At 35.8% G+C, this 25,482-nt stretch overlaps 3 protein-coding genes, 1 long non-coding RNA gene and 1 other non-coding gene across 6 annotated transcripts; 3 read left to right on the plus strand and 2 right to left on the minus strand.

The window, feature by feature from the left end:
- The first annotated feature begins 1,948 nt into the window (after positions 1 to 1,948).
- On the plus strand, positions 1,949 to 2,829 carry LOC130731403 (uncharacterized). Its single transcript, XR_009016667.1, has 3 exons — positions 1,949 to 2,088; positions 2,429 to 2,479; positions 2,617 to 2,829. It is a non-coding gene; the product is annotated as an uncharacterized LOC130731403 (long non-coding RNA).
- A 1,427-nt stretch (positions 2,830 to 4,256) lies between these two features.
- LOC130727341 (uncharacterized) lies at positions 4,257 to 6,813 on the minus strand. Its single transcript, XM_057578447.1, has 4 exons — positions 6,655 to 6,813; positions 5,328 to 5,768; positions 4,647 to 5,197; positions 4,257 to 4,430 (listed from the first exon to the last, which is right to left on the minus strand). The coding sequence occupies exons 1-4, from the start codon at positions 6,770 to 6,772 to the stop codon at positions 4,257 to 4,259; spliced, it is 1,284 nt and encodes a 427-aa protein (XP_057434430.1). The 5' UTR covers positions 6,773 to 6,813.
- Positions 6,814 to 9,812: 2,999 nt separating this feature from the next.
- On the minus strand, positions 9,813 to 19,733 carry LOC130731404 (lysine-specific demethylase JMJ27). Of its 2 annotated transcripts, XM_057583693.1 has the most exons (12): positions 19,436 to 19,733; positions 19,203 to 19,309; positions 18,968 to 19,067; positions 18,742 to 18,868; positions 18,593 to 18,656; positions 17,569 to 18,343; positions 17,156 to 17,485; positions 15,881 to 16,495; positions 15,729 to 15,801; positions 15,559 to 15,644; positions 10,340 to 10,459; positions 9,813 to 10,084 (listed from the first exon to the last, which is right to left on the minus strand). In XM_057583693.1, the coding sequence occupies exons 1-12, from the start codon at positions 19,619 to 19,621 to the stop codon at positions 10,013 to 10,015; spliced, it is 2,655 nt and encodes an 884-aa protein (XP_057439676.1). In that variant the 5' UTR covers positions 19,622 to 19,733; the 3' UTR covers positions 9,813 to 10,012. The 2 variants fall into 2 exon arrangements, with proteins under 2 accessions (XP_057439676.1, XP_057439675.1); XM_057583692.1 differs by lacking the exons at positions 9,813 to 10,084; positions 10,340 to 10,459 and adding an exon at positions 13,107 to 14,161.
- A 1,547-nt stretch (positions 19,734 to 21,280) lies between these two features.
- Positions 21,281 to 21,352, plus strand: TRNAQ-CUG (transfer RNA glutamine (anticodon CUG)). The gene has a single exon. It is a non-coding gene; the product is annotated as a tRNA-Gln (tRNA).
- On the plus strand, positions 21,347 to 24,538 carry LOC130731405 (uncharacterized). The gene is made up of 4 exons (XM_057583694.1): positions 21,347 to 21,796; positions 21,915 to 22,020; positions 22,553 to 22,643; positions 23,012 to 24,538. The coding sequence occupies exons 1-4, from the start codon at positions 21,506 to 21,508 to the stop codon at positions 23,937 to 23,939; spliced, it is 1,416 nt and encodes a 471-aa protein (XP_057439677.1). The 5' UTR covers positions 21,347 to 21,505; the 3' UTR covers positions 23,940 to 24,538.
- Positions 24,539 to 25,482: the final 944 nt, after the last annotated feature.

Below are 25,482 nucleotides of genomic sequence, written 5' to 3' on the forward strand. Positions count from 1 at the left end.
TTGATTGATACCTTTTGTTTGTGTTGCTGTTAACGTGGCTTTTGTTAATTTGTTATTGCTGTGAAAATATCATTCACAACCTAACATTGCATGATGTCAACAGAGAAAGAGTGATGTTCAAGCTGCTTGGCACACTAAACATGTTTGCTTATTCCTCCACTTGCCAGCAGTCAAATGTCTGGCATTCAAAAACTTTTTGACATGTTTTTATGCTTGTGCTTTTTACTTTGCTAAAATTTGAGCAAAGAGTTCACATGGAAGCTCAACAATGCAACAAGTATGTGTGTGCAATCTCTACGGACTTTCATCACGGTCCATAGGAAGAGTTTCGTTCACTTTAGTGCTTTGCTGGTCCTGTTTCTGCTCTTGGCTATTTGGGTTATTGCAGTCTGGTCAGCAAATTGGTTAGGAGTTGTTCAGTTCCAATACAACTTCATCCTCCATTATTGATGATTTTGTTAACTCTAGTGTTAGTTACCAAACTATAAATGTCATTGTTCTTTTCCAAACTTTCCTCGTGTGGCATACATCATATTTGTTATTCAGTGAGATCTGTTGACTTTGCAGTTTGCATACCATTCCACTGTAAATAAAGTATCATACATAGATCCAGCTAATTCAACAGTTGATGCTCAGCCAGTGTCGCTGCTAACAGCTAAATCGCAGCCAATTTCATAGCTAATTTGCTAATTTTGTAGCACGGTTCATAGCTAATTTTCCTAGTTAAATTATGCGCAGCAATTTCACAGCTAGAGACGCAGCCAATTGCACGGCTAATGAATAGCTAAGGCACAGCTGTTGCGCATTCACAGCAAAATCAAAGCCAACTTACAGCAATGCAGCTATTTCAAAATTCTCTTTCAATCATTTTGCAGATTGAATCTTAATACTTCACTGCATATTAAAGCAACCTGTTTATGATGCAGAGTGAAGCGATCTCAATTAGGCAGCTGGCTCCGCTCTTCATTCACTGTCATGGAGTTGGGATCACCTTCCTTTCAAAATTTCACCTTTGTTCTCACAGTCAGTTCCGCAGTTTCGAAGCTAATATCATAGCTAATTCCACCTGACTTTCAAAGTACGGGGAGTATAAATAAATTTATACACTACAAATATAACATCTGTCAATTAATACACCCGAGCAATCTCATGAAATTGAAGAAAAAAGACTCAATCTAAACCATAATTTTGAATCAAAAGATATAAATAATACATATATTATAGTCACAAACTCAAGGACAAATTAACTTGATTTTTTCACAAGAAATATATAAAAAAAAAACATGATCATTAGTTAATACAACGTCTAAAGCAATCCGTCTCTATATATTGTACACATATTATGAATCTGCCAGCAAATTCTAGTTACTACAGAGGCTGAATTAACATAAATCCCAACAACATTAATTCCATTCCAGCCAAACAGCTAAGCTAATCAATTAGATATACCCCATTCCTTGCAATTCCTGTGTCCACAATCGCATATGTCCAGACTCCAGAGACAGTAAGTTCACCATCCGACTCATCCATACAGATCAGCGATCCGATTATCAGACACCGGTAAATCTGTCCTTTTAAACTTGCGGAATTTCTCACGCATCCTGACTAGGAGATTACTAATTCTACTTGCCAACTGATTTGTACCTCCTTGTAAAACATTAGCAAGGCCAAGTTGAAGCCCAAGAACAAAAATTATTGTAAGAAGCCCTAACGTAGTCACTACATATGCAACCCACTTGTAGTTGTGACCAAATATCAAGAAGGAAGCTGCAGCAAATGCTATCATCATAGTGACAAGGGAGATAAACAGTAGTCCTTTCCCAATAATCAAGCTTGGATATAGTTGATAGCTCCAATTCTGATGGGCTCCCCATAACTGAGAGCTCCAGGCCCAAGAGAGTGATCACACGGCCCAAGTGGTGGAACAACTACACAGTACCCACGAAATCTCGCTTTCCCTTGCTCTTGTGACTGCTGCTCCAGTCTTCCTCAACCTTGCTCGTAACCTCTCCGCATCTGGACACAAGCCTCGACTGCTGCTCCACCTTTTCTCAACCCTTAAGCTCGACAGCGGCGCACTTTCTTCAGGTGACATCTCCCTTTTCCCTTTTCATTTTGCCTTCTTTTTTACTCGTACTCGACTGTTGTTTCTGCTTGGCGAGTTGCTAATTAGAATTTGGAGGGCCTATGGATGAATTTATTAGTTTGGCTGTTGGGTTTGGTTGGGAAAGTGGGTTGTTTAGGTCTGTTACGTGTTGTTGGCTGGTAATTCTTTTTATTCTTGGATGGGAAACTCGATCTAGTCTCTGTACTTAATTTCTTAAATTATTGTCTTTGTCCTCTTTGTTATAGCTTGCTTTTCATTGCCTTTGTCTTTTGCTCGCGCAAGCTCTGTTTCTAAACTGTATTGGGTTGGGTCTTGCTTAAGGGTGTTGAAGAGCTTACTGATGCTGCCAAAGTAACCATTGGTCCTCCTAAGGTAACTGAGCAAATTGTTTATTTCCTTGTTGTGTTTGCTAAGATTTTTGCATGCTTTGGGTTCATTTGTCTCTTGGTTATTTTGTGAAATAATTTCACCTATTTAAAAAATAATCACTTTTGTATTTCTTGATGTAGGAATTATGATTGCTGATCCCAAATAAGTATTGGTTGATATCAAGTTTATTCTGTTTTAGGGGAGCAATGTGGTGATTGAGCTAAGTTTTGGTGCTCCTAAAGTGACCAAAGATGGAGTGACTGTTGCAAAGAGCATTGAATTCAAGGGTAAAGTTAAAATGTTAGTGCCAGTCTTATTAAGAAGGTTGCAAATGCAAACAATGATGTAGCTGGTGATGGTAAGTTGATATAACTGAAGAACATTCTACTTTATGGTCAAATGTTTTCAACAGTGGTTACTTTGTTGTTACTTACATGATGTGAAACTGCATGGTTCTATGATTGTTTAACAATTAGTGCATGTTTGGAGAAATCTTTGAAAATCTTGTCTGATTAGGATCAGATACTTTATCATTTTATAAGCTCCAAATAGTATGCAATTATTTTGGTGATGGTACTGTAACAAAATAACAAGGGACCATTTCAAATGTTTTACAAGAACCACATGTGCTACATTCCTTATCTCTTATCTCTTACTCCAATGGGGTCTTTGGTTCAGGATGGCAAACCTTTTTTCAATGAGCTGGAAGTAGTTGAAGGAATGAAGCTTGACAGGGGCTACATATCTCCTTATTTCATAACAAATCAGAAGAACCAGAAACGTGTATGTTCTCTTTTCATCACTCTAATGCACACAGTTAGAATGTTTTCTGAAAGATTTTATGAAGTGCCTTGGTGGTAAACCTTTCTCATATTTTTAATAGATATCATATTTAACCATGCCATGTCTTATGCCAATAGGAACTGGAGGATTCTCTCATTCTAATTCATGTTGCAGTTAAAGTCTTAGAGTTGGCTTTGAAGGTGAGTTCTGTCATTCACTTTACTTTGCATTTCAGTAACTCTGGAGGATTTTTTCATCAAATAATTGACACCCAAATTATTAATGTCGATTACTCTTCTTTTTCTTTGTGTTGCATCAGCATAATTACTTGGCTGAGTGTGAGCACTAAGAAATCTAGATGAGACATCTATTAGAAGTGTGTAATGTAGTTGTCTTCTAACTGGTTGTTTAGTATTATTCATAGAGATAGCTAGCTGGTTGTTTAGTCTAATGTAGGTTTAATTTACTTTGCTTATCATGATTCTGAGCACATCACGATTCATCTAATATTTTGGATCAGTAGATTCATCATAATCAATTGTGGTTTTTTTTGCATGATTTCTATGCAGTGGAAGTTGCAAGATTTGTTCAAGTGTTGCAGAGAAGTTTTTTTTTTTTTTGATAGGCAGTGTTGCAGAGAAGTTGATATCACTGGGTGGACAAAGTCTAGCAACGCTTTGGTGGGGGAAGATTCTTGAGAGGATGTGATTTCAGCACAGATATATATTAATTTAGTCATGTTTTGATTCATTTGGCTGCATTTATAAAAAAGGTTAAAAAAAGGTTAGGTAGCGGTTCTCTCTTTCTTTTTTTAATCTTAGGTAGCGGTTTTTTTTTTTTTTAATATTAGGTAGCGGTTTGTTTCTTGATGCGTAGCGGTTTTTAACCGCTGCCCATCTAATACCATGCGTTGCGGTTCATGGAACCGCTGCCCAACTTTAGCAACGCTCAGTTATGCACCGGTCCCGGAACCGCTGCCCAACTCATAACATAACCGCTACCCAACCCCTTTTTTGTGGTAGTGAACCATACCAGATTCGGCTACTTTTTTAGCAGTGTCTTTAATTTCACTTGATAAATTTGTATGATGAGCATGAAGCATATCCATTGGTGTCTTGCCGTCTTTGTTTTTCATTGTATTTAATTCAGGAGGAACTCTCTTCTTCACTTCCTGAATATGCATATCAATATTAGCAAGGAGTTTATATTAATTAATGATTGTAACGACATATATGCACATTATACATATGGGTAAGTATTTTATCTTTTAATTAAACCAATCATTCATAATGTAAACTCTAGTGTGTTCCGCTTCTCTTTTGTTTTCTTTATATTGTTTCTCTTTACAAATATATATAAAGAAAGATAAGAAGAATAGTATAATTACCTCAAACCACTCGAGCTCTCTTTTCATTTGAATGTCTGGTCTCAGACTAGCCGATGTTTCTCGTGGTGGACGTGCAGCAAAATGTAGAACATTGTTACTATCTTTATCCACTCCTTGTATTACAATATGTTTTGTATGTTTTGACTCCCATGAGTCAAGTATGAAGTTCATTATACTTTTTTGTCGATACCAAACAGCAATGTGCAGTATATTCTGTCCATTATAAGGGTCCTTTAACTCCCATAGTTTAGTTTCCGAGTTATAATCAGGATGACCGCACATGGAAAGAAACACTTCCAAAAAATGAATGTTTCCTGATTTTATTGCATCAAACACTACAACTGAAGGTTCAGTTCTCAACTTTAATTTCTCTTTGTATTCAAACCAAAAATGAAATCTGCCCCGTAAATTCAAAATCATTCTCTGTTGAAGATATTTGTTCTTTTCTGAAGGCGGTTTTCGTGCCAGCATATGCAAAGCTGTTAACTCATCATCATCTCTTTGCACTATTAGTTTCGTATTATGCATGTGAGTTAAGTTGTAAGCCACATCTGTCACATATATAGTTTTTTTTTTGTTACAAAGGAAAAGTTGTCATATATATAATTTGATCAATACTATAAATTAAGCATGCAATATTATATATATACACAAATAAATAGTAAGATTAATTATACTTACCATACATGTTGTTTTTAAAGGCCATGAAAAAGAGTTGTCCGATATCCTTGTTACTCATTTTCTCGAGTAGATCAGAAGTGTACAGGTTGTTCACAATTTGGCGATGACTACCTAAAACAGCCAAGTGAATTGGAAGCATCTCATCTTGCCCAGGGATGAGTGGCAAATTTGGATTCTTGTTCATCATAATTCTCATAAATTCCCATTTCCCAGTCATTGCGGCCACGTGAAATGCTGGGTTCCCATCATTGTTTCGTATTTCCAGGTATTGTGGCTCCGTATATTTATTGTTAACTACCTCTTCCAGATCTCGTGTGTGGTTTTGCCTCAAGGCTAAATGAAAAATTGTTTCATCTCTCTGTACATGACCATGTAACCGATCAAGTAAATTTACAACTTCCCAATTAACATAACAACTCTCGACTTCTTTTAACACAGAATCTGCAAAAACAGAAATTTAAAGTTTCAGGAAAAAAAATTTAATTTGCATACACGTACAAATGTTAATCAATAACTTTTATTAAATAAAATTTTAAACCAATAAAGTGTTATTCTAATCGTAAGCAAACTAGGTCCCCATAAATGTGAGAATACAAGCTCAAGTAATTGGAAAAATTATTTGTTGTGAAAGGTAACTACAATTTTTTGAGCTGGTAAAATTTTTAGATACATTTTGAAACTTATATATTTAATATGAGTTTAATTTCTATGCACAGACGATGTAAAGTATTTTTACACCATCAACCAATCAGATTTTAAGGATGTGCCTCATCAATTAATGAAATTAAATAAAATTAGAAATTTTCTCATATCCTTAAATTCTGATTGGTTGATGGTGTAAAAAAACTTTACACCATCCGTTCATAGAAATTAAACCCATCCTTAAAAGTCTTTGTTAATGTTTCAACTTTTTTTTTTTACAGCAAAATATATTACTAAAATCCGGGTAAGACACAAAAACGTGCCCCCGGGGACCCATAGCCCAATAGTTAAACTGCGTTAAAACCTTTCAAGGAAAAACCCATCTTTATGGGAAAAAATCGAAGGAAGTAAAAAAGTACTTGAACTAAAGGAATCAAGGAAGCCCCAATTACATGATCCTTACAAAAATGATCAACTTCATATAGTTAAAGTTGCAGAAAACAAAAATGATCAACTTAGAAACTGTGCATTATATTTCTGATTTATAAATCCATATAAGTTGCTTATTAAATAGAATATATATATATATATATATATATATATATATATATATCATCAACTCATGTACGTAATAGTTTCAACTAGCTAGCTAGTGTGTATGCATGTATGATGTATATATAACTACCAAATGCTTTTTTTAAATTGATGAAATCAGGATCGGTTGGCTTCTGCTTGGTTTGTGTGGAAATAGGATCTGATGATGATTTGGAGGAGGAGGAATCGTCTCCATTTTGAGTCGACATTCATCTCTGCTTTTGCTTGTTTGCTTCAATACTAAAGGCTTAAACTTGATCTTCCTGCAATTTAATAGTATTATATTTATATATATCTGGATGATACTTAGATTAGCTTGCACGGTTGGCTGAAGAATCATTAGATTAATTCTTCAAGGCAAATGTGACTGATGAGGTTTAATTTATTCTCACTTAGATGGTGATACTTAGCTTGCTTTAATTTGTTCTTGATGCATGCATGCTTCTTTATTTAATTTGCTTACAAGAATCAGATTCCTCTTGAAGGCATGCAAATGTCACTGAGCTTACTCCTCATTTAGATTCTGTGACATTTGTCAGGGAGTTTGCAGAGTATATTTTCATCAAGTTTTTACTTTCACTATTAAATATTTTGGTGTGTAATAATATATTAATTAATTAGCTTTCTTGAAAGATTATTAATTAATTATTAGAAAGCATGAGGAAGGACATGAGTTGAGCTGTTTATAGCATGCATGTGTATTGTGTAGAGACTAGAGAGAGTACTTTAAATTAATCTAACAGCATTTACAGCAAAGATTCAAATATATAAGTTAGAATCTGCTGTATGTTGCACTAGATCAAAAGATATATAGACAAATAAGTTCGCTTGTTTATATCATGTCTTCCAAGCATTGTACAACATAACATGCCTTCCAAGCATTGTGCAATATAAGATAATCTGTCTCAAAGAGAGTAACCCTGAAACAAAGATCCTTTTTAGGGGTTAAAGCTTATAATTTCAGCGATTAGTGGGTCATTAACGTCTGCAAACCCCTTAGTAGCAGCCAGAACCTTTCTGGCCACAATTTTCTTTTATATTCTTATAAGTACTTCAAGTGTTTAGAGTTTATAAAAAAAACTTCAAATGTTTAGATACAAATGATTTTCTACTCAATACATTATAATCGATGTTTGTAATCCTTTTAAAATATTAAAATAAGGATTGTAATAAACAATTTTGATCACAAGTGCTAACATCGCTTGTGGACATGCTTATTAGGTCCCTGTGCATCTTGATTAGAGACCTCATTGGATTAACGAGGGAGTTTAATCTACCCTTTAGTCGTATTGAATTTTAGATGATATTACAGCTAAGGTCAAGAAAAACAGAGCCTTTGAAAATGGGGTCAATTCACACATGTGTCTATATTTAGAAATTTGAGAATGAGGAATGTATGATAATTAAGCTAGTAAATTGATACTATATACTTGTATTAAGTTAGTAAATTGATACTATATACTTGTAAATTAGTACTTGTACTATATACAGCGGGTGATTCATCCACCTTTGTCAACCTATGGTCTGACATGACAAGTGAAAAGAGAAAGGGATAAATATATAGAGTTAGTGACATGATTGTGCATTATAAATTCAATGTCTCTTGCTTGAAATACGAGTCTTTAGGACATTCTCATTCAACATCTCATGATTCAAAGACAAACCACAAGGTAGCTAAGGCTACAACGAGAGAATGATATACTCTTACAGCATATGAAGCAACATAAGGCCCGACATGATGTGTAAATGGAACAAATGTATTCACGGTATACAAGTATGGTAGTGCAGATTGCGAAGTTAACGAATGCATATGATGGTGGTGGTGTTCATGCTGTTGATGAGGACGAGTGGGGTGATCAGTTTGTTATTGTTACTACTGTTATTATTGCATTTTTATTAATAATTAGTTTTTAAAAGCCACATCATTGACTTTTTTACCATCAGTAATATGGTGGTTAAAGACATCGGTAAGCCGCTGACAATTTAGACCGTCAGAAGTTTATCGACAACTAAACTGTCGATATTCTTCCAATATCTTTAATCGTTGGTAATTTATCTACGATTTACATAAGATTGTCAATATTATTTCACGACGAGTTTAATACCTACAAAAGATGAGTTACCAAAAAAAACTACATTACTAAGGGTTTTTAAACATTACTGATAGTGTTTCGTCGCCGTAATACATAGTTTTCTTGTAGTGTTTATTCCTTAGCGTAACAATAGTAATATTATCATTACTCAGGAGGTCATTTATACTACGAACTGTATGAGAGTGAAGATAGATTGGATGGACATAAAGGATTGATTTTGATGCTTATCATAAAATTCAACGTAACTTTGTCAAGGACAATTGGTGGATTTTGCTGCTGCTGCCACCTTCACCCCACCGTCTCCACCCTCACCCTCCACCACCGCTGGCAACACTAGGTAATACACCTACATCAACTATCAACGTTATGTGCCTCGCCCACCATCACATTATTGTCATTACACAATGTTATGAATTTACAAATTTGACAATGATGGATACCTATTATGAATTAATAAATTTCACAGCAACCTTTTTAAAAGTAATGATTTGTAATTTGTTAAAATAGTGTAGCCCTTTTAAAAAAAAATTCAAACATAACACTAAAAACCATCCGAATATATAGGAGATATTTATTTTGAGTAGGCTTAAATAAGTTTTTTCGTCCTTGTAAAAATTATCATTTTTGTTTTGCATTATGTAAAACATTTTTCGTGTATAACATCTCCCAAACTTATATGTTTTATTTTTAGTTATTTTCTTCACATTTTCCATCCAATCTAAACAAAATAAACACAATTAATACAAGAGTATAAATGAATAAACACAATAATCATTTAACATAATAACCATTTAACTCATGTCCTTTCTCAAAAAAAAAAAAAAAACTCATGCCACGTGTAATTTCGTTTAGTTTGGATAAAAATGTGACTGCAAAGATTAAAAATAAAATGTGTAATATTTAGAATATGTTGTAAAAAAAATATTTTTAGGAAAGACGGAAAACAAAAATGATATATTTTACAGAAACCATTATTTAAGCCTTTCGAGTACTATTATTGAAGTGGACTGGGCCAAGGACCATCAAACAAATTCAATTGCCCAAGTTGCTCATTGAATCTAACGTAGTGTGGGCTGAAACCATTCTGATAGAGCTGACCCATGCTGATAATAAAACAAGTGCTCTTGACCCAAAAATAAAATCTAGTGCTGACCCCTTTTTGAAAATTTCTAAATAATTATATAAATGTAGACGAAAAATTATACAAGTTAAATATATTCCTACGGCGAAAGTGTTTAAAAGTACAGTCCTTTTTAAAAAAAAAGGACTAAAATACCCTCAACGCCTCCATTATATTAAATATGACTTTAAACAAAATTGTGCTGACAAGATAACTAAGAATATAACCAATCCTACTCATTTGGCCATCATCAATTCTTTGACTTCTCTAACAGCCTTACTTACAGCATAAAGGGTCATCTTTTTAACCTGTAAACCAAGAGAAGTGTGCAAGAATGTAATTAAATTCTTCTGTCTTCAATGTCTTGAAAGTATTTAAATGTAAAAGACCTTTCTAAAGTGAAAAGACAAAAAATAATGCTGGGAAGCCCTGGATGAAAAAATACATATTATGAAAACAAACCATATACACTTGTTTTTTTTATTCCATATAAATAAAAGAATGACTGAGACTCAACAATCAACATACATAAGGAATCAAAAAAAGATAAAAGACATGCTTGCCTCCAATTTATCCTCTTTGGCTCGGTGGTTTTTCGGGAGCAGACGAAACTCTCCAGTTAATTGTAAACATTCTTCAACATTTTCCGGCGAAACAAAATCAAGCGCAACCTTTATACAAGACTGGCCAATAAAAAGAGGTTAAAAGACAACAAACATAAGCAAATAATATTAATTAACACATATATATGGTACTAGTTAGAACAGTGAAGCTGAAGGCCTGATCGCTAATAAAAGTTGATGGCAATGCACATAAATACAAGACTATGTTTATTTTCCTAATGAGTTCCTTAAAACATTTATTAAAAAAAACTCACATGCAAACTGTTGGGTTTTAAGAGGATAAAAGAGTAGCAGGGAATTAAAGTACTAGCAGAATAGAGAGAAAGCTTAAACCAGCAAAAAAGAAAAGTAATTTGGCTGCTGCAAGAATTTCGAAAGAGATGTATACAGAATAAAAACTGACAACAAATTAAACAGCAATCTTAAACAAAGATTTAATACTCCTCCTTGTTTAGAGAACTAAATAACGGTCCGGCTGTAACACAAGACCGTGTTAGTGACCACAAATTGCTGAGTAATTTGAACTTTGATGCTTGCATAGAGTCCTCGTCATCCTTTGTCCAAAACTTGGATCAAGGGATTCACCAGCTTGTTCTCCCATTTTCTGAGTATCTTGAGGTGAAGTATTTTGATGCACCAAACATCATTGACCAAACGGATCATTTCTAAGAAGAACAACATCATTCTGGGAGTTAATGAGATCTGCTCCAAAAATTAAACCAGCATATGCTACAGCTTCAATTATTCTTTTGGTATTAATGAGGTTAGGATCAAGGAGTACTCTTGCTTCCTCTAAAGCTAGACCCACTACTGGCTTTTTCACTCCATAAAAGGGAATGCTCAATAGACTGAGAGTAACTCGTGCGCAATATGTCTTGCCCCTTGAGCTCATCAACTCTAAAACCAGTGTCTTCTATGGTTTCATTTATTTTGTTCGTAGTAATGAAATTTGCTCTGTCGTCAGTTGGTGACGCCATGATGGGGTAAAAATTTGCTCTGTCGTCAGTTGGTGACACCATGATGTGCCATTTACCCCATTAAGGCTTCTAACTTTGTACTTGATAGTTGTTAGGATATAAATATTAGGAGTTTAGTTTATTTTAATTTAGGAGTCTATTTTTAGTTTTAGTGTCAATCTTTTATTTTAGGAGTTTATATTTTATTTTGAGGGTCTATCTTTTATTGAGATATGATATTTTATATTATGAGTCATATTTTATTAGGATTATATATGGCCCCGTTTGGAAACACAACTTAATTAAGCTCTTATGGCCATACACGCTTATTGATAAGTCATTTTAAAAAATTTATTGAAATAAATTAAAAATAAGCTATATATTCAGATTCAGAGGCCTTAAACCAGATTGCGGCTCAGATTTCGGCGCGTAGAGGTTTGCAAGGATAGTTTTTTGAGGTGTTTGTCTCTTGGTGGGTTTGAGCGGCCCCTTGGGTTTTGGTTGTTCTTTTCCTAAGGTTTTTTGAGGGGTTTTGGTGGTGTTGCTGACCTTTAGGGGGAGTTTATTCTGAGGAGATATTCTTTTGGGTTTTTTTTTGTATATGGAGGGAGTGCTTTTGGTAGGTGTTGTATAGGGTGTTTGTGATTTTTTGTTAGAGCTGTAGCTCTTTCCCCCCCTTCTGTTTTTGAAGAGGGTGGGTTGCTTCCCCTCTTTTATATTTAATATTATTGCTTTTGCTTTCAAAAAAATCATAAGCTATTTTTCATAAGCTATCATCAGTAGCTTATGAAAATAAGCTCAAAACAGCTTATGGCCATAAGCTGTTTGTATAAGCTCTCCCAAACACTGACATAAGAGCTTATACTATCAGATAAGCTCAAATAAGCTCTTCCAAACATGACCTATATCTTTTAAGATATTATCCTTGTTAAGTCAGTTTATTATAAATAGACGTATCCTCCTTAGGTTAGAGTCATGTTTTGAGAATTATGGAGTTGTAAGGGAACCAACTCTTTGGAGGAACCAACCTCTAGGTTATGAAGATGATTCAGTCTCTCAGTTCTTGTTACCTTTTTATTTTTCAGTTTATATAATAAAAATACCAGAAATATTATCCTTTATCTCTTTTCTATTTTGTTTCACTACGTTAGGATTTTCAGATCCTAACTATTCTCAACAATTTTTACGTAGAATGCACTCTTGATATCTATTATTTGAGGCCTAACTTTACCGTGTCATCTTCCGGAGCCCGCACCACGGTTATGGGGCTCAACTTCTAGAAATGTAGCTTGTTCCTCCTTTATTAGATCAAATGAAAAACTCTTGCTCCTCATTTTTACCTTGAATATTTCAAGGCCTTCTGGATCTTTGATTGTGAAGTATTTACCTTCAAAGAGAACTTTGATCTCTTTCTCAAGCAGCTGTACAACATTAAGCAAGTTTTGAGTAATTTCAGGCACATAAAAAACATCAAAGAGAGTTTTTGTACTTGTATGGCTTGCTATAGCTATTATTCTCTTACCTTTTACTGGAATTTGTTCACCATTCCTGATTCTGACCTATTTGACTTCAGTGTTGTTCAAACTCTTGAACTATTCTCTATCATAGGTCATGTGGTTGGTGCGACCACTACCAATCAGTGTTGTAAATTGCGGATGACGGGTCATGGCGGAAAGCCAAAATCCCACTATACAAGACAAAAAATGGCAGAATATGGTGGTCATATGGCGGGATATCAGCCATGGGCGAAAGCCAGAAAACCGCCAAGGCGGAATATTTGATAACACTGCTACTAATCAACAAAAATTCACTTAAATTGTTGCTAGAGAAGCAAGTAACAACAAAGAGCAGGTTTTCTTCCTCCTCCTGTGCATTTTTCGCTTCAACTGCAACTTCTTGGATTTTGCCTCAGTAAATCACAACTTCATGACACATCTCATTGCACTTGCAGCATTTTGCGTCTGGCCATTTCAAACATTTGAACGGTAGGTGACTCATCTTTCTGCAATATTGACAAGGTAGGTAATTTTTTTCTAACCCTGTCTTTGTTTTGGTTGTTTGGAAAATTCTCGCTACTTCTTGGCTAGTTTTTCTTGAAAAAATATTTATTTCGGATCCAACATCATGATGCTTGGCTGGAAAGGCACCTTCAACCACATGATCTTCTCTTATCATCCTTCATTGTTCTTGGGCTTGCAAGACATGTTACCCTTCTACCAAAGTGATCTTAGAGAGATCCTTCGTGTTCTCCAATGAAGTTATAGATGTTTCATTCCTCTCAGGCAACGTCACTCGAATTTTCTCAACTTTGGAATCAACAAAAACATTTCCTAGCATCCTTATTTTGTTGGCAATACTCGACAATTTGTCTGAGTATTCCTTGACCGACTCAGATTCTTTCATCATTTGCAACTCAAATTCCCTCTCATGAATTAAGTACTTGCATGCTTCACATTCTTTGATCACCAACACATTCCGCTTTCAAATAATCTCGAAATGCTTCAGTTGTTCTTGAAGTCATGATCCTAGAGAAGATGGTTGTTGAAACACTAGCAAAAAGGCATGACTTTGCCTTTGCTTTCCGAGTTTTTTTCTACTTATGATTCTTGATCTGGGTCATGGTAGGATTGTTCGGCAATGGAAGGATCTCATTATCCTCTTCTACAGCTTCGCAGAGATCCAAAGCTTCCAGGTAAGCCTCCATTTTGATAGCCCAAAGATCATTGTTTTCTCCATCGAAAACGGGAGGTGCAACTTGTGAGGAATTTAATTCAGCATTCATTTTCACAGGTCCGTAACAAGAGGGCTCCAGATACCAATTGTTGGTTTTTAAGAGAATAAAAGAAGTAGCAGAGAATTAAATTAGTAGCAGAATAGAGAGAAATCTTAAACCAGAAAAAAAGTTATGTTGTGCAGAATTTCAGAAGAGATACATTCAGAGAATTGTTACATTTCTGACTAAAAAACTGATTTAAAATAACATTAGAACAACAACACTTAATAACAATAATTGTCCACTAAACATACATGGCCCTTAACTTGCCATGATTACAAAAACTGACCCTAACTACCCACAAAGTAGTCATTTTAATAAAATAAAAACTGACAACAAAATAAACAGCAATCTTAACAAATATTTAACACAAACCTTCATTATGAACATAAAGTAATAAGTTGCCAGGAAGAAAGAGAGATAATGGCACAAACTACCCCCCTCTTCAGCATAAACGATATAAAATATTGGACCCCTAACATTGACATTTCGGGTACAGATTATTGAAGACATGAACCCTTCTAATCTTCTAGTGATCCAAGTGTTATCACATAGCGGCTACGCCGCTATAGCGTAGCCGATTTTTGGCTAATGGCAACGCCGCTATTTGCCCACTATGGAAGAGAGAAGCTGGGTTTTTTTTTAGTGTAGGAGAGAGCTGAAGATGAAGATGAGTTTTAATTTTTTTTAAATAAAAAAGAAAAAAAACTACATGGACCTCATTAATTGACGTGGCAAGGCCATATCAGCTGTCGGAGCTCCGGTGTTGACCCAACCGGCCGGAAGGACTAAAGCCAACTATTTTGCAAAAAAATGGGGACCAACCCCACCTTTGCTCCGGCGAGGGACTAAAGTCATATTTATGACAAAGGTTAGGGACCAAAAACTGGATTAAGCCTATTCTTTTTATGTTCATAAGGCACAGGGAGGACTCAAATATGTACTATCTATTCTTTTACTCTCCAATTTGCATAGATAAATACCATAGATTCTAGAAAACCTGAACCTCCCCACTTTTTTCCACATTACAGGGCTTTCTCTATTTCATTCAAATCCCTGAACACAAATAAGCAAGACAAAACACAATTTTCCAAAATTTCCCGTGCTTTGACCCGTATATAAAATTGACATTTCTCTAAAGGCTGATCCTTAAGGACTCATTTGTCATTAATTAACTATATCCAAGTTTTCAACATGCAATGCCCTGCAGCCATAATCAGAATTCTTTTTCATAGACAGTAGATTCAGTGACTGTAAATAGTGTGTCAAATAATGACTTTGAGTCCAGAAAACAACAAAAAATCATATTGAAAATAGTGACATAAAAAGTAGACTGAGAGAAATTGCATGTTTTTCCAGATATTATAATAAATGCAGATAATATTGCCTAGTAAGTTAAAATACAAGTTAATCACAAGAAGATCAATTACTTGTCTATTTCTGACTTGATGAGGACATCCTGCTGGAATGAAAACAGCCTCACCAAGGTGTTGCTCAAAAGTCCATGGTTCAATATCTGTATAGAGAAAAGGATGTTTACTATGTTGTGGTAAAAAATTTCAACCAAGTCTAAAACAGGAAAATGGGGTTAGCATCTTACTGAACTCCCTTTTAAGCTGTTTTTTATGCCTCTCATTTAAGAATAGAGTCTGATCATGAATGGGATGTATGACCTGAAACCATCACATTAAAGGATACTGAGCTCTGCAAATATGGTTAATAAAGTAAACAATGACTGGCAATGCTACTTACAGAATCCACAGGTTGATTGTTGATATGACGGAATTCCTTCTTGTGCTTTCTTAAATACTCAATTAGCTTTGGAACGTCTTGCCGACGAAAGATATCCCAGACAGCAGCACCAAGCACAACCTCAGCTCCATTTTCATTTACCAGAGAATCTTTCTCCAGGCCTTGTTTTGGCTCTAACTTGGGATCACCAGACACAATATCATCTATAAAATCAAACCTCGGTCTTTCTTCCTTACTGCTTGTATTACTTGAAGCTGAACTGCTTGCAGATTGAACATGTTCCAGTTCGGAAGTCCTGGAAGGATCTGAAACTTCAGTAGAGGTTAAGCTAATACTATTTTCCATGTTCCGTGTTTCTAACTGTCCATTCATGCCTTCAGCAATAGATGAAATGCTCTGATCCATTTGGCTACTTGGTGAAATCCTGTTAGCCCCATTTTCTGCCTTTTGATCATGATTCAATGCTTTATATTTAGATCTTCCATCAACATCACCTAATGCTTCATCATAAAGTTCATAAGAGTCTTCTTTATCAAATTCCTTTCTTAATTTGTCTATGCTTTTTCTCTGCCAGGAAGGTATATTCACCTTGTTTGTATGGGTCAGCACATTGACCTAAACCTCCATCACAAAATTATGACATAAGCTACAGTTTTATGTGGTAACTACAACCTAAAAAAATGCGAAAACCAGGAGGTTGTGAATTTTAGGGAGTGAAAATTATTAGACTCAACTAGTATACCAAATATTTGCAATCAAATTGAACTCATTAAAGACAACACATAGAAACACAAAAACAAGTCTCAAGTCAATAAAAACATCTACATTTCAAAGTGTTCCTACTTTTAGAGATTTCATTTGAAATAAACAAAACTTATAAGCTGTAATAGAAAACTACAATACAAAGATATGTGACAAAGATTCAAAATTACTAAAAGAAATAACTACGATTTCATCATCTCATCCTTGAGAAAAACTTTGTGAGAGTTCTCATGCAATTGGAAGTAAAAGGACTGAAGTTGAGTAATGTGATAGACTTATCTCTTGAAATGATATCTAATGAAATGTTCTAATCACAATAAAAGGGCTACTCCATGATTGCAGATGCTCAAAAGTTTTATATGGTACATTGCAACTAAAACAATGCCTAAATTGGAGGCCAATAATATCTAATTGAAGTGCCAAGGCCAGATAACAATGAAAGGTACAGGACTGCCATCAACAGGTTTCTACATACAAACTCAACATAAAAGGATTTCCAAGAGCAGAAATTACCGCATCAGATACATCACAGTGCAGTTTTGTCACAGAATCTCCTCTACCAAGCTCTTCCGAAAATCCATAAGCAATATATGTTTTGGGTCCCAAATCTGGCTTCAGTGAGTTTTCAGGAAGTTTACTGGCAAAATTTAAAAGACCTGAATTGGGATCAGTGTAGTCCCTATAGGGGAGTGCAGCAAGAAACTCAGCACCATGCCTCGGCAAACGCTCTTCAAAAGAGGTTGATGAAGGCCAATCTTTCAATTTCAACATTTCTGGCCACCTACTTTTGTGCATTCGGCCCTCTAGGTAGCCTTGGAAAAATTGGTGAATATTAATTTCAACCTGTGTAGCAATTCAATGTAAATAAAATAAAATGTCATAGGACAAGATTAAATTCTTTGAACTTATCTATTTGTATAACTTACCCCACACCAATCCCAGCAATCAATGGCTTTTACGCTTCGTGTTTCCTCTTTGAACTTCACTTTAGAACCTGTTTCTCTGAGAGCCCTCCACATAACCATTGGTTCCCAACTAAGACCAGATGTCTTTTCCAGAACATTTCTCACAACCACGGGCTCTCCCTTCATCCAGTGCCTCTGGAAGTGCTCAATCTCATCATCAGGCATGTCTAGGGCATTTGGACTATATAAGAAGTTGTCATTACTGTCATCCCGGAATGCTGCCCTCCTGACTTCAGGATTGGTTTTTCCTTCAATCAAATATGGCTGGCATAAAGAACACTTTTCAGTAACATCAGCATCCAGTGGCATGTAATCTCTAGAGAGATCCTCAGCATTATTTAGCAGTTTTGCTACCCAATCAGCTTTGTAAATTCGTCTCAGCTCTAGCAATGCAGTACCACAACCTCCACACTGCTTTGGAGGACATGGAATGTTACCATCACTATTAGCTTTCCATTCAGGAAGGGGAAAGGACATGTCAGCTTGAAAATCAGAACCGGTAGGTGCAAGTTCACTCTCCCACCCATGTCTTTTACTAGGCGTTTTACTCCTAGCTCTCTTGGAATTATGATTATGTAAACTCTCTGCAAATTGTTCATGAGATGCTTCAGCTTCTACACCTCCAGGCTGGCAACCTTCCCGGAGCTCTTGACAGCACGTGAGACATAGATCATAAGAGCAACTGGTGTTGGGGCAGCTACGGTAAAATCCAATTATTGATGTATTGCAATTGTCACTGCCATTTATAATGAAGGCATTCAGTTTAGGACCACATAGCACTATAGCAGTGACACCGGAGTATTAGACGGTGAAAGTAATTTAGGCACCAAAAATGAGAGAGCCTTGTTGTGAAAATTTTATGACAAGTATTATTCCATAAAGTCACAGACAAACCAAAGGCAGAACAGATGGAACAAAATGGTAACAGAAACTCTAATGACTGCATTCCAATATCTTTTGATGATAATATGGTTAGTAAATGTACCAGTACAAGCGTTCATTTTCGGCTAGCTTGGTCCTTGTAATGTCAATTTCTTGCAGTTGAGTATCTAACACCAGAATAACATAAAATAAAATAAGAAACAAGTCTTGAAGAAAACTAAATTTATCAACTGTTGTTTCTGATGACGTTACCCGTTCTTTTGGATTCAATCTCTAACTCCAAGCTCTGCTCCCTGTGAATATGCCTCAGAACAGGCAGAGCTTTATATAGCAAGTAAACGAGTCTTTGTAATTTGACACTTGCATCTACTTCTGGGTGCTGTGGAAACAAGGTCAAGGACAAGAGTTAAAAGAAACTCTCAAAATTTCAAATAGAAAGAGAAATCATATATAAAAGAAAGGATGGCATGGCATGTACCCTTAGCACAGGAACCTCGCGCAAGCAAGCTTTGCAGTTACAATTGCCAAAACAAAATGGACACAGAGTCTCAAACTCCTCTCTGGTTTTTCCAGGGTACCTGATTAATTTGAATTATAGTGATCGAGTGGTGGCAGGCAGATTACTAAAGTTCAATATCTCATGAACTAAATTTCTTTCACAGTTCTTAAAGTAATTAATAATAAGATTAATATGAAGAAGAAAGGTTAATTACCACTTGTCAATGCAAATATAACAGTAACGTTTTCTGTTGCAACTTGAACAAAAGACAACACCACCCTTGTCATTCCTCTGGCACTGATGACACATCAAACTTACAGCCTAACATCACAGATGAGATGACAGTAAAAGTCAATGGTATTGGTATGTAAACCTTCATCATTGATCTCCAATACATACATGTTATGAGGTTAATATATACTGAAAATTCATAAAGAGCATTCTCACCACTTGGACTTGTTTTATATCCTTATCAACGGTTTTCTCCGTCGGCGTTTGATTCCCCGCCGAATTTCCAATCCGCTCCGGCTCCGATCGATCGGCGACTTTTCTTTTCTTCATCGTTCTGTGATCCACGGCGACAGAGCCTCGCTTGGCCGCCGGTTTGAGACGGCGATCGGACGAGGAGTCCATGTGATCGTACGGCAGAATTGCAACGAGGAATGAAAATAAATAAAATAATATTATGAAAATATCATTCTCCGGCTCTTTCACTGAAAAAAATGCGTTGCACGTTGACTTGACATTTCATATTATTTTCCTAACCTTCAACAATTTATTTTATTTATGCCAAATTCTTTGCGTTCTTCTTTCACTTCCGTGTGGGCCAAGTTCGCCAAAACTCAAGTCATGAAAGCCCAACATTTTTTAAGAACCTTTGGATGCATCTAATGGTTCAAACTTCAAACTAATAAATTAATCTCATCAAACAAGCAAAATACTTCTCAATAGTTTCTCACTCTAAGAATTTTTATTCACTTCCTACACTCTCATTTTTCAAATTCAGAACTTCTAGTATCTCTCCAATCTTTGCAACAACTATCAAGTGAATATACATGAATCACGAGCCAGACATAATTGCAATCACGTCAAATGAAGTAAAGTATAAGCCTAATTGGCATTTGTTGATCGAGATGAATGAGCCTCATGGTTGGAAAACTCTATCAATGAAGAGGAAACCAACAAGGGTGAATTGAGATTAACCAGCCTAATAGGGTTTAAGACGTTGGAGAAAGAATTAGCACGAATGAGGTGAACTAAAATGACAAGTTAGAAATTATTACGAACTATGCGATTTTTTTGGACAATTAGATATACCAAAGAGGTTATACATAATGCATGTCGGAAATGATTCTAACCCAATCTAACTTACGTCGGGTACTGTCAACCTTATTCACCATGTCAATGAGGTAGACTTTTTTTAAAACTATATTCAATTAAAAATGCTACTCTTGAGTCATATAAAATGCCATTTAGATTTATCTAGCACCAATCTAAACTGATGTAACTAAGATCATATTTATTTGATCTGGTTATTGAGTTAGATAAATAAAATATTGATTTAAAAAAAAAACTATTTCATATATTATATTTTCTATACATTCTCCTTTTTTTTATACAAAGGCTAAAAGAAACAACAAAAGAAAACATAAAGAAAACACGTACTCCTTGAGGAAAGAAGTTTCTAGGCGATCAACAAGAAGTACATGCGCAATGTCGTTCGAAGGTTCTTCCCACACCAACAAAGGAAACATCGACTCAGCATCCAACTTAGCCAAGAAGTTTGCAACCGCATTGCCCTCACGGAACAAATGGTGACAAATCACCTCCCACTCCCGTCAAAGGAGTTGCTTAACTCAATTAATGATCGACGCATATCGGTGGTACATAGGATGGGCTGTAGTGATGAGCCCTAAAGCTAGCGATGAGTCCGTGAACAGCTCCACCCGTCGAAAGCCCCGCTGCCAACACACCTCCAAGCCATGGAGGATCGCGAACAACTCCGCATGAAGACAATCTGTAATCCCGACGTAACCCACCAATCAAGCCTCATCTCCTGAACGAACTATAAATTATTCTAATGAATGATGTCGTCCTAAAAAAAGACAAGGGTTGTCACCCCATAATCAAACATACCCTGAAATAGGTCATTAGTCAGCCCTTAAGTTCTGAAAACAAGTGAAACTCATAGCATAGAAAAACTCCTCACCTTTCCTAGTTGCAAAATTACAAGTACAATGTTACGACTGAAACAAGAATTTGAAGTGACTTTAAAGCGATAAGTAGCACATAGGTTCCATGGTCTAGTGGTCAGGACATTGGACTCTGAATCCAGTAACCCGAGTTCAAATCTCGGTGGAACCTCTTTTTTTATTTTTGTTTCTTACATATCAGGCTATCTATTCTCACGAAACCTCGACGAACAAAAAAACACATGATTTTTAAGATTTTCTTGAATATAAAGGGAGTTCTTGGAGAAACTGCTCAGTTTCAACGTTAGGTTAGGTTTTTTTTGCAATGGAAGCCGAAACTCGACGGAAAATCGAGGAAACTGTGTTGGATATACTCAAGAAATCCAATATCGAACAAACCACTGAGTTCACCATCCGAGTCGCTGCCTCCGACCAACTCGGCATCGACCTCTCCGCGCCGGAGACCAAGCAACTCGTTAGAAACGTCGTCGAGTCGTATCTTCTCACTGTCGCCGCCGCCGATGGTAAACCGCCGCAAGAAGAGTCTAGAGACGACGTGCAACCCAACAGGGAGATGAAGAAGGAGAAGGAGGATTCAGAACGCGTTATTTGCCAGGTGGGTAACTCCAAATTCAATTTGTGAACTACAGTCTTTGATATTGTTAAACTTTCAAATATATTCCTCTCTTAAGTCTTAATCATGGGCCTTAGTATGAATTGGTTGCTTGATCTAGCTATCAAACAGGAGGAATGTGGTGGTTCAAGATTTCAGAGGGACTACACTGGTGTCAATTAGGGAGTTCTATCATAAAGACGGAAAACAGCTCCCTGGTCCTAAAGGTCATTTACATTAATATATGCTTAGCATTCTAATGTGTGCTTTTCTCTTTTCTCTTATGGTCATAGACCCTTTCACATGCCTTATTTCCTACCTTCATGTAGTGGTTTGTTATCTTGCAAGTGTTGCTGGAGTTTACTCTTAAGTACTAAACCCCATGCCATTATTAAAAAAAATTAACATGTTATTTTTCTTCTACTTATATGTTTACATAAATTCCCTTAACACTTGTTATTAATGAGTACATTTTAGGGACTTTATGTAACCTAGAATATTCTTAGTAAAGTAACATCCTTAATTGTGTTTTGGCTACTGACCGTGCTTAGTAATTTATGGTAAGGTAGTGTCATCATTATAATATGAAACCTGTGTTGTTTTTTATAGACGTTGCTTATGCTTAAGTTGGAGTTTGTCTCTCTGAATTCTGAGATGAATTTTGTCTCTCTTCAAATATATGTGGCTGTGTTTTGTTGAGACTTCATTACTCTGAACTCCGAAACTAAAGGCATCCCTTCTCTGTACTGCTGATTTTAGGGATAAGTTTATCTACTGAACAATGGTCAACCTTCAAGAACAGTGTTCCCGCCATAGAGGAAGCTATCAGGAAGATGGAAGGAAGGATAAGGTGAGCATTCAATGTTGATTTATGAGTTCTTTGATTACATGAAAATTTCTGAATTCATAATGATATTGATCAGTTAAGTGTCCAAATGTGGTTGTGAGGAATCCTCTACATACAGAACACGGAATCTTGTTTCTGTTCAACCCTGCATATTGATGATTTGCTAACTGCATACGATATGATACTTTGTAGTTTAGTTGGAAGGTTTTCTGCACTCTTATGAATATTTAGTATTTACTTTCTGGATGAAAATGAAACATGTTTGTAGTCTGTTAATTATACTCAAGTGCATGGTAAAAAGTTGTTTTTGAACAGTATAGATTGTATCTGTAGACTGGCCTAACCTGCAGCATATAATCATCACAATGTAGACCAGAGCTTAATGGTGAGAAAAATGGAGATGCAGCAAATTCAGTTGTTGATGTTGCTCCTCTTGAGCTTGTCCCTATCGAGATCATCCGGTTTGACGGGAGGAATTACCAATTTTGGGCTCAACAGATGGAATTACTCTTGAAACAGTTAAAGATTCACCATGTGCTTGTGGAACTATGCCCAAATGCTACATTACGAGAAGATGCAAGTGGTGAAGAAATTGCACAAGCCAAAGCTGCTGAAAAGAGATGGGTAAATGATGACCTAATGTGTCGTCGCAACATCTTGAGCCACTTATCTGATCATCTTTTCAATCAGTATGTGAACAGAAAAATGAGCGCGAAGGAGTTATGGGAAGAGTTAGATTTGGTTTATCGGTATGAGGAATATGGAACAAAGAGATCTCAGGTGAAAAGGTATATTGAATTTCAGATGGTTGATGAGAAAGCGGTTGTTGACCAAATTCGAGAATTGAATAGCATTGCAGATTCTATTGTTGCTGCTGGAATCTCTATTGAAGAGAACTTTCATGTTAGTGTCATCATTTCAAAGCTTCCACCGTCCTGGAAAGGATTCAGCATCAAGTTAATGCGTGAGGAGTATCTACCTTTCTGGAATTTAATGGAACATATAAGAATAGAAGAAGAATCTCGCAATGGAGTCAAACATGTGGGTGAACATTTTAATAGTGTAAGATATCATCAGGCCAATACAAGTGGACACAGGGCTGCTGACAATAGGCCACATGGTATGTATAGGAATAAGTTAGAACAAAATACCAAGGGCATAGCCTGTAATGTTTGTGGCAAGAAGGGGCATCTTTCTAAATACTGCTGGAGAAGATGTGAGAAGCAAGCCAATGAAAGGAAAGCAGTGGAGGATGATATGCGAATACCTACAGCTGGTAATACGCCTGGGGTTGAGTAACTTATCCTTTATTCTTTTAAGGTCTTGAGTATTCTTCATGAAGAGAATGTGAAGAGTCTTGTAGACATGTACAATTATGTTTGCTTCCACATTCACAATAGTCAGAATCACATAAGGTATAATAGTATGTTTGAATCAGCTTCCTTCTCCTAAGAATCAATTATAGGAACCAGAAGCTTCTCTCTAGAATTGATTTTGACTTTAGATTGAAATGGAGAAGGATTTTTGAACATGCACTCAGTCATCCCCTAGAGCTGCTTTTGACATCTTGTGAATTTTGTCCTATGGCGCCAATCCAAACACTGTTCTTCCCTAGCTACCTTTGTTGGGCATAACCATAACACCTTTTCTAATTAGGCTAGGTTTTCATGGTCCATTTTTGTGTAAGTAAATGTCCATATCCTTGGTGAATTTAATTTGTGCCTTTTAACCTCCTGGCTGATTGATTTATAACAACAGTTGTAAATTGCGCTATAAAGCAACTGTACTTGGGCTCTGTTTGTCAATATCAGCTTAATTTTATGCAGTGATTCAATGGAGCAGAACCAGATAGTTTTCCTGGAGGAAGTGAAATATTTGAAAAATGTTGTCAGAGCAAATTCAGGACTTAGTTGAAAGTGATTCCTAGAGATTGATGTTGTTTTCTTGTGAAATCTTGCCAATTGATCTATTATCTATTTATAATAGATTAAAACTGAAGTGCATTTATGGCGAAGAAATATATGTCACTCAATTAGCATGCATGCTCGCAAGTAAAGCATTTTATTATGGTGTTGTGTTATGTTTCAAATCAAGAGTTCTACCTTTTATTTTCTTTTTACTCAACATATTGTTTATTATCTTTCCTAGCTTCAATTATTCAATTAAATGTTTTAGTGATTTGGTTCTTTTTAATGACTTAAATAAATAAGCACATATCCTCCTCTTCCTCCTCGTATTTTCATCATCTTGGTTCTTGGGTCCATAGCAATTGTTAATGAGAAATTTCACATGTTAAGTTATCGATTATATAATCATATTCATTTTTAACACCTATGTATCATGCGTTTATATCCAGTAATGTATCTATTATAATATATCATTTTTGACATCCAAATTCTTTGTCATTTCTTTAATTACAATTTCAATATATAATTTCATTTCAATTCTTCATAGTTTCTTATCTCTCGCTAGCAGCAATAACTTCTATCTCACCTCTTTAACCCACCGTTATCATACCTCTCAAACTCACCATCAAACCCTTGGAGTCTATTGAGCTCTCTTCAACTTCCATTTTTATCACTATGTATCATCAATTGTCTTTATCTATAAACTGCTCAAATTTATCACTACATTTTCACCTCTGTTCTTCAACCCCCAACGTTGCATGCACTAAAGCAAATGTAAAATCACAACTAACTTTTCCGATGCATCTATCTCTCCTCTGCCCCCGACTACCACTACTTACCAACACCTACATTTTTTGGCGGATTACTAACAGTTATGCTCTTGTGTAATAGATTTGTCGGAAAAAAGTTGCTGACAACTCATAGGCATAGAATAC

Source organism: Lotus japonicus, chromosome 1, assembly GCF_012489685.1.
Source record: "Lotus japonicus ecotype B-129 chromosome 1, LjGifu_v1.2".
NCBI lineage: Eukaryota > Viridiplantae > Streptophyta > Magnoliopsida > Fabales > Fabaceae > Lotus > Lotus japonicus.

Bases quoted from the DNA above. Each gene is read 5' to 3' on its own strand.
- LOC130727341 (XM_057578447.1), bottom strand. From the start codon at position 6,772: ATGTCGACTCAAAATGGAGACGATTCCTCCTCCTCCAAATCATCATCA. The intron at 5,769-6,654 runs GTAGTTATATAT...CTGTTTTTGCAG, and splicing joins CAATTTAAAAAAAGCATTTG to ATTCTGTGTTAAAAGAAGTC. The intron at 4,431-4,646 runs GTAATTATACTA...ATGCATATTCAG, and splicing joins GAGAGCTCGAGTGGTTTGAG to GAAGTGAAGAAGAGAGTTCC.
- LOC130731404 (XM_057583692.1), bottom strand. From the start codon at position 19,621: ATGGACTCCTCGTCCGATCGCCGTCTCAAACCGGCGGCCAAGCGAGGC. The intron at 19,068-19,202 runs GTAATTAACCTT...CAAATTAATCAG, and splicing joins TATATTTGCATTGACAAGTG to GTACCCTGGAAAAACCAGAG. The intron at 18,344-18,592 runs GTACATTTACTA...TATAAATGGCAG, and splicing joins GAAAATGAACGCTTGTACTG to TGACAATTGCAATACATCAA.
- LOC130731405 (XM_057583694.1), top strand. From the start codon at position 21,506: ATGGAAGCCGAAACTCGACGGAAAATCGAGGAAACTGTGTTGGATATA. The intron at 21,797-21,914 runs GTGGGTAACTCC...TGCTTGATCTAG, and splicing joins CAGAACGCGTTATTTGCCAG to CTATCAAACAGGAGGAATGT. The intron at 22,021-22,552 runs GTCATTTACATT...TGCTGATTTTAG, and splicing joins ACAGCTCCCTGGTCCTAAAG to GGATAAGTTTATCTACTGAA.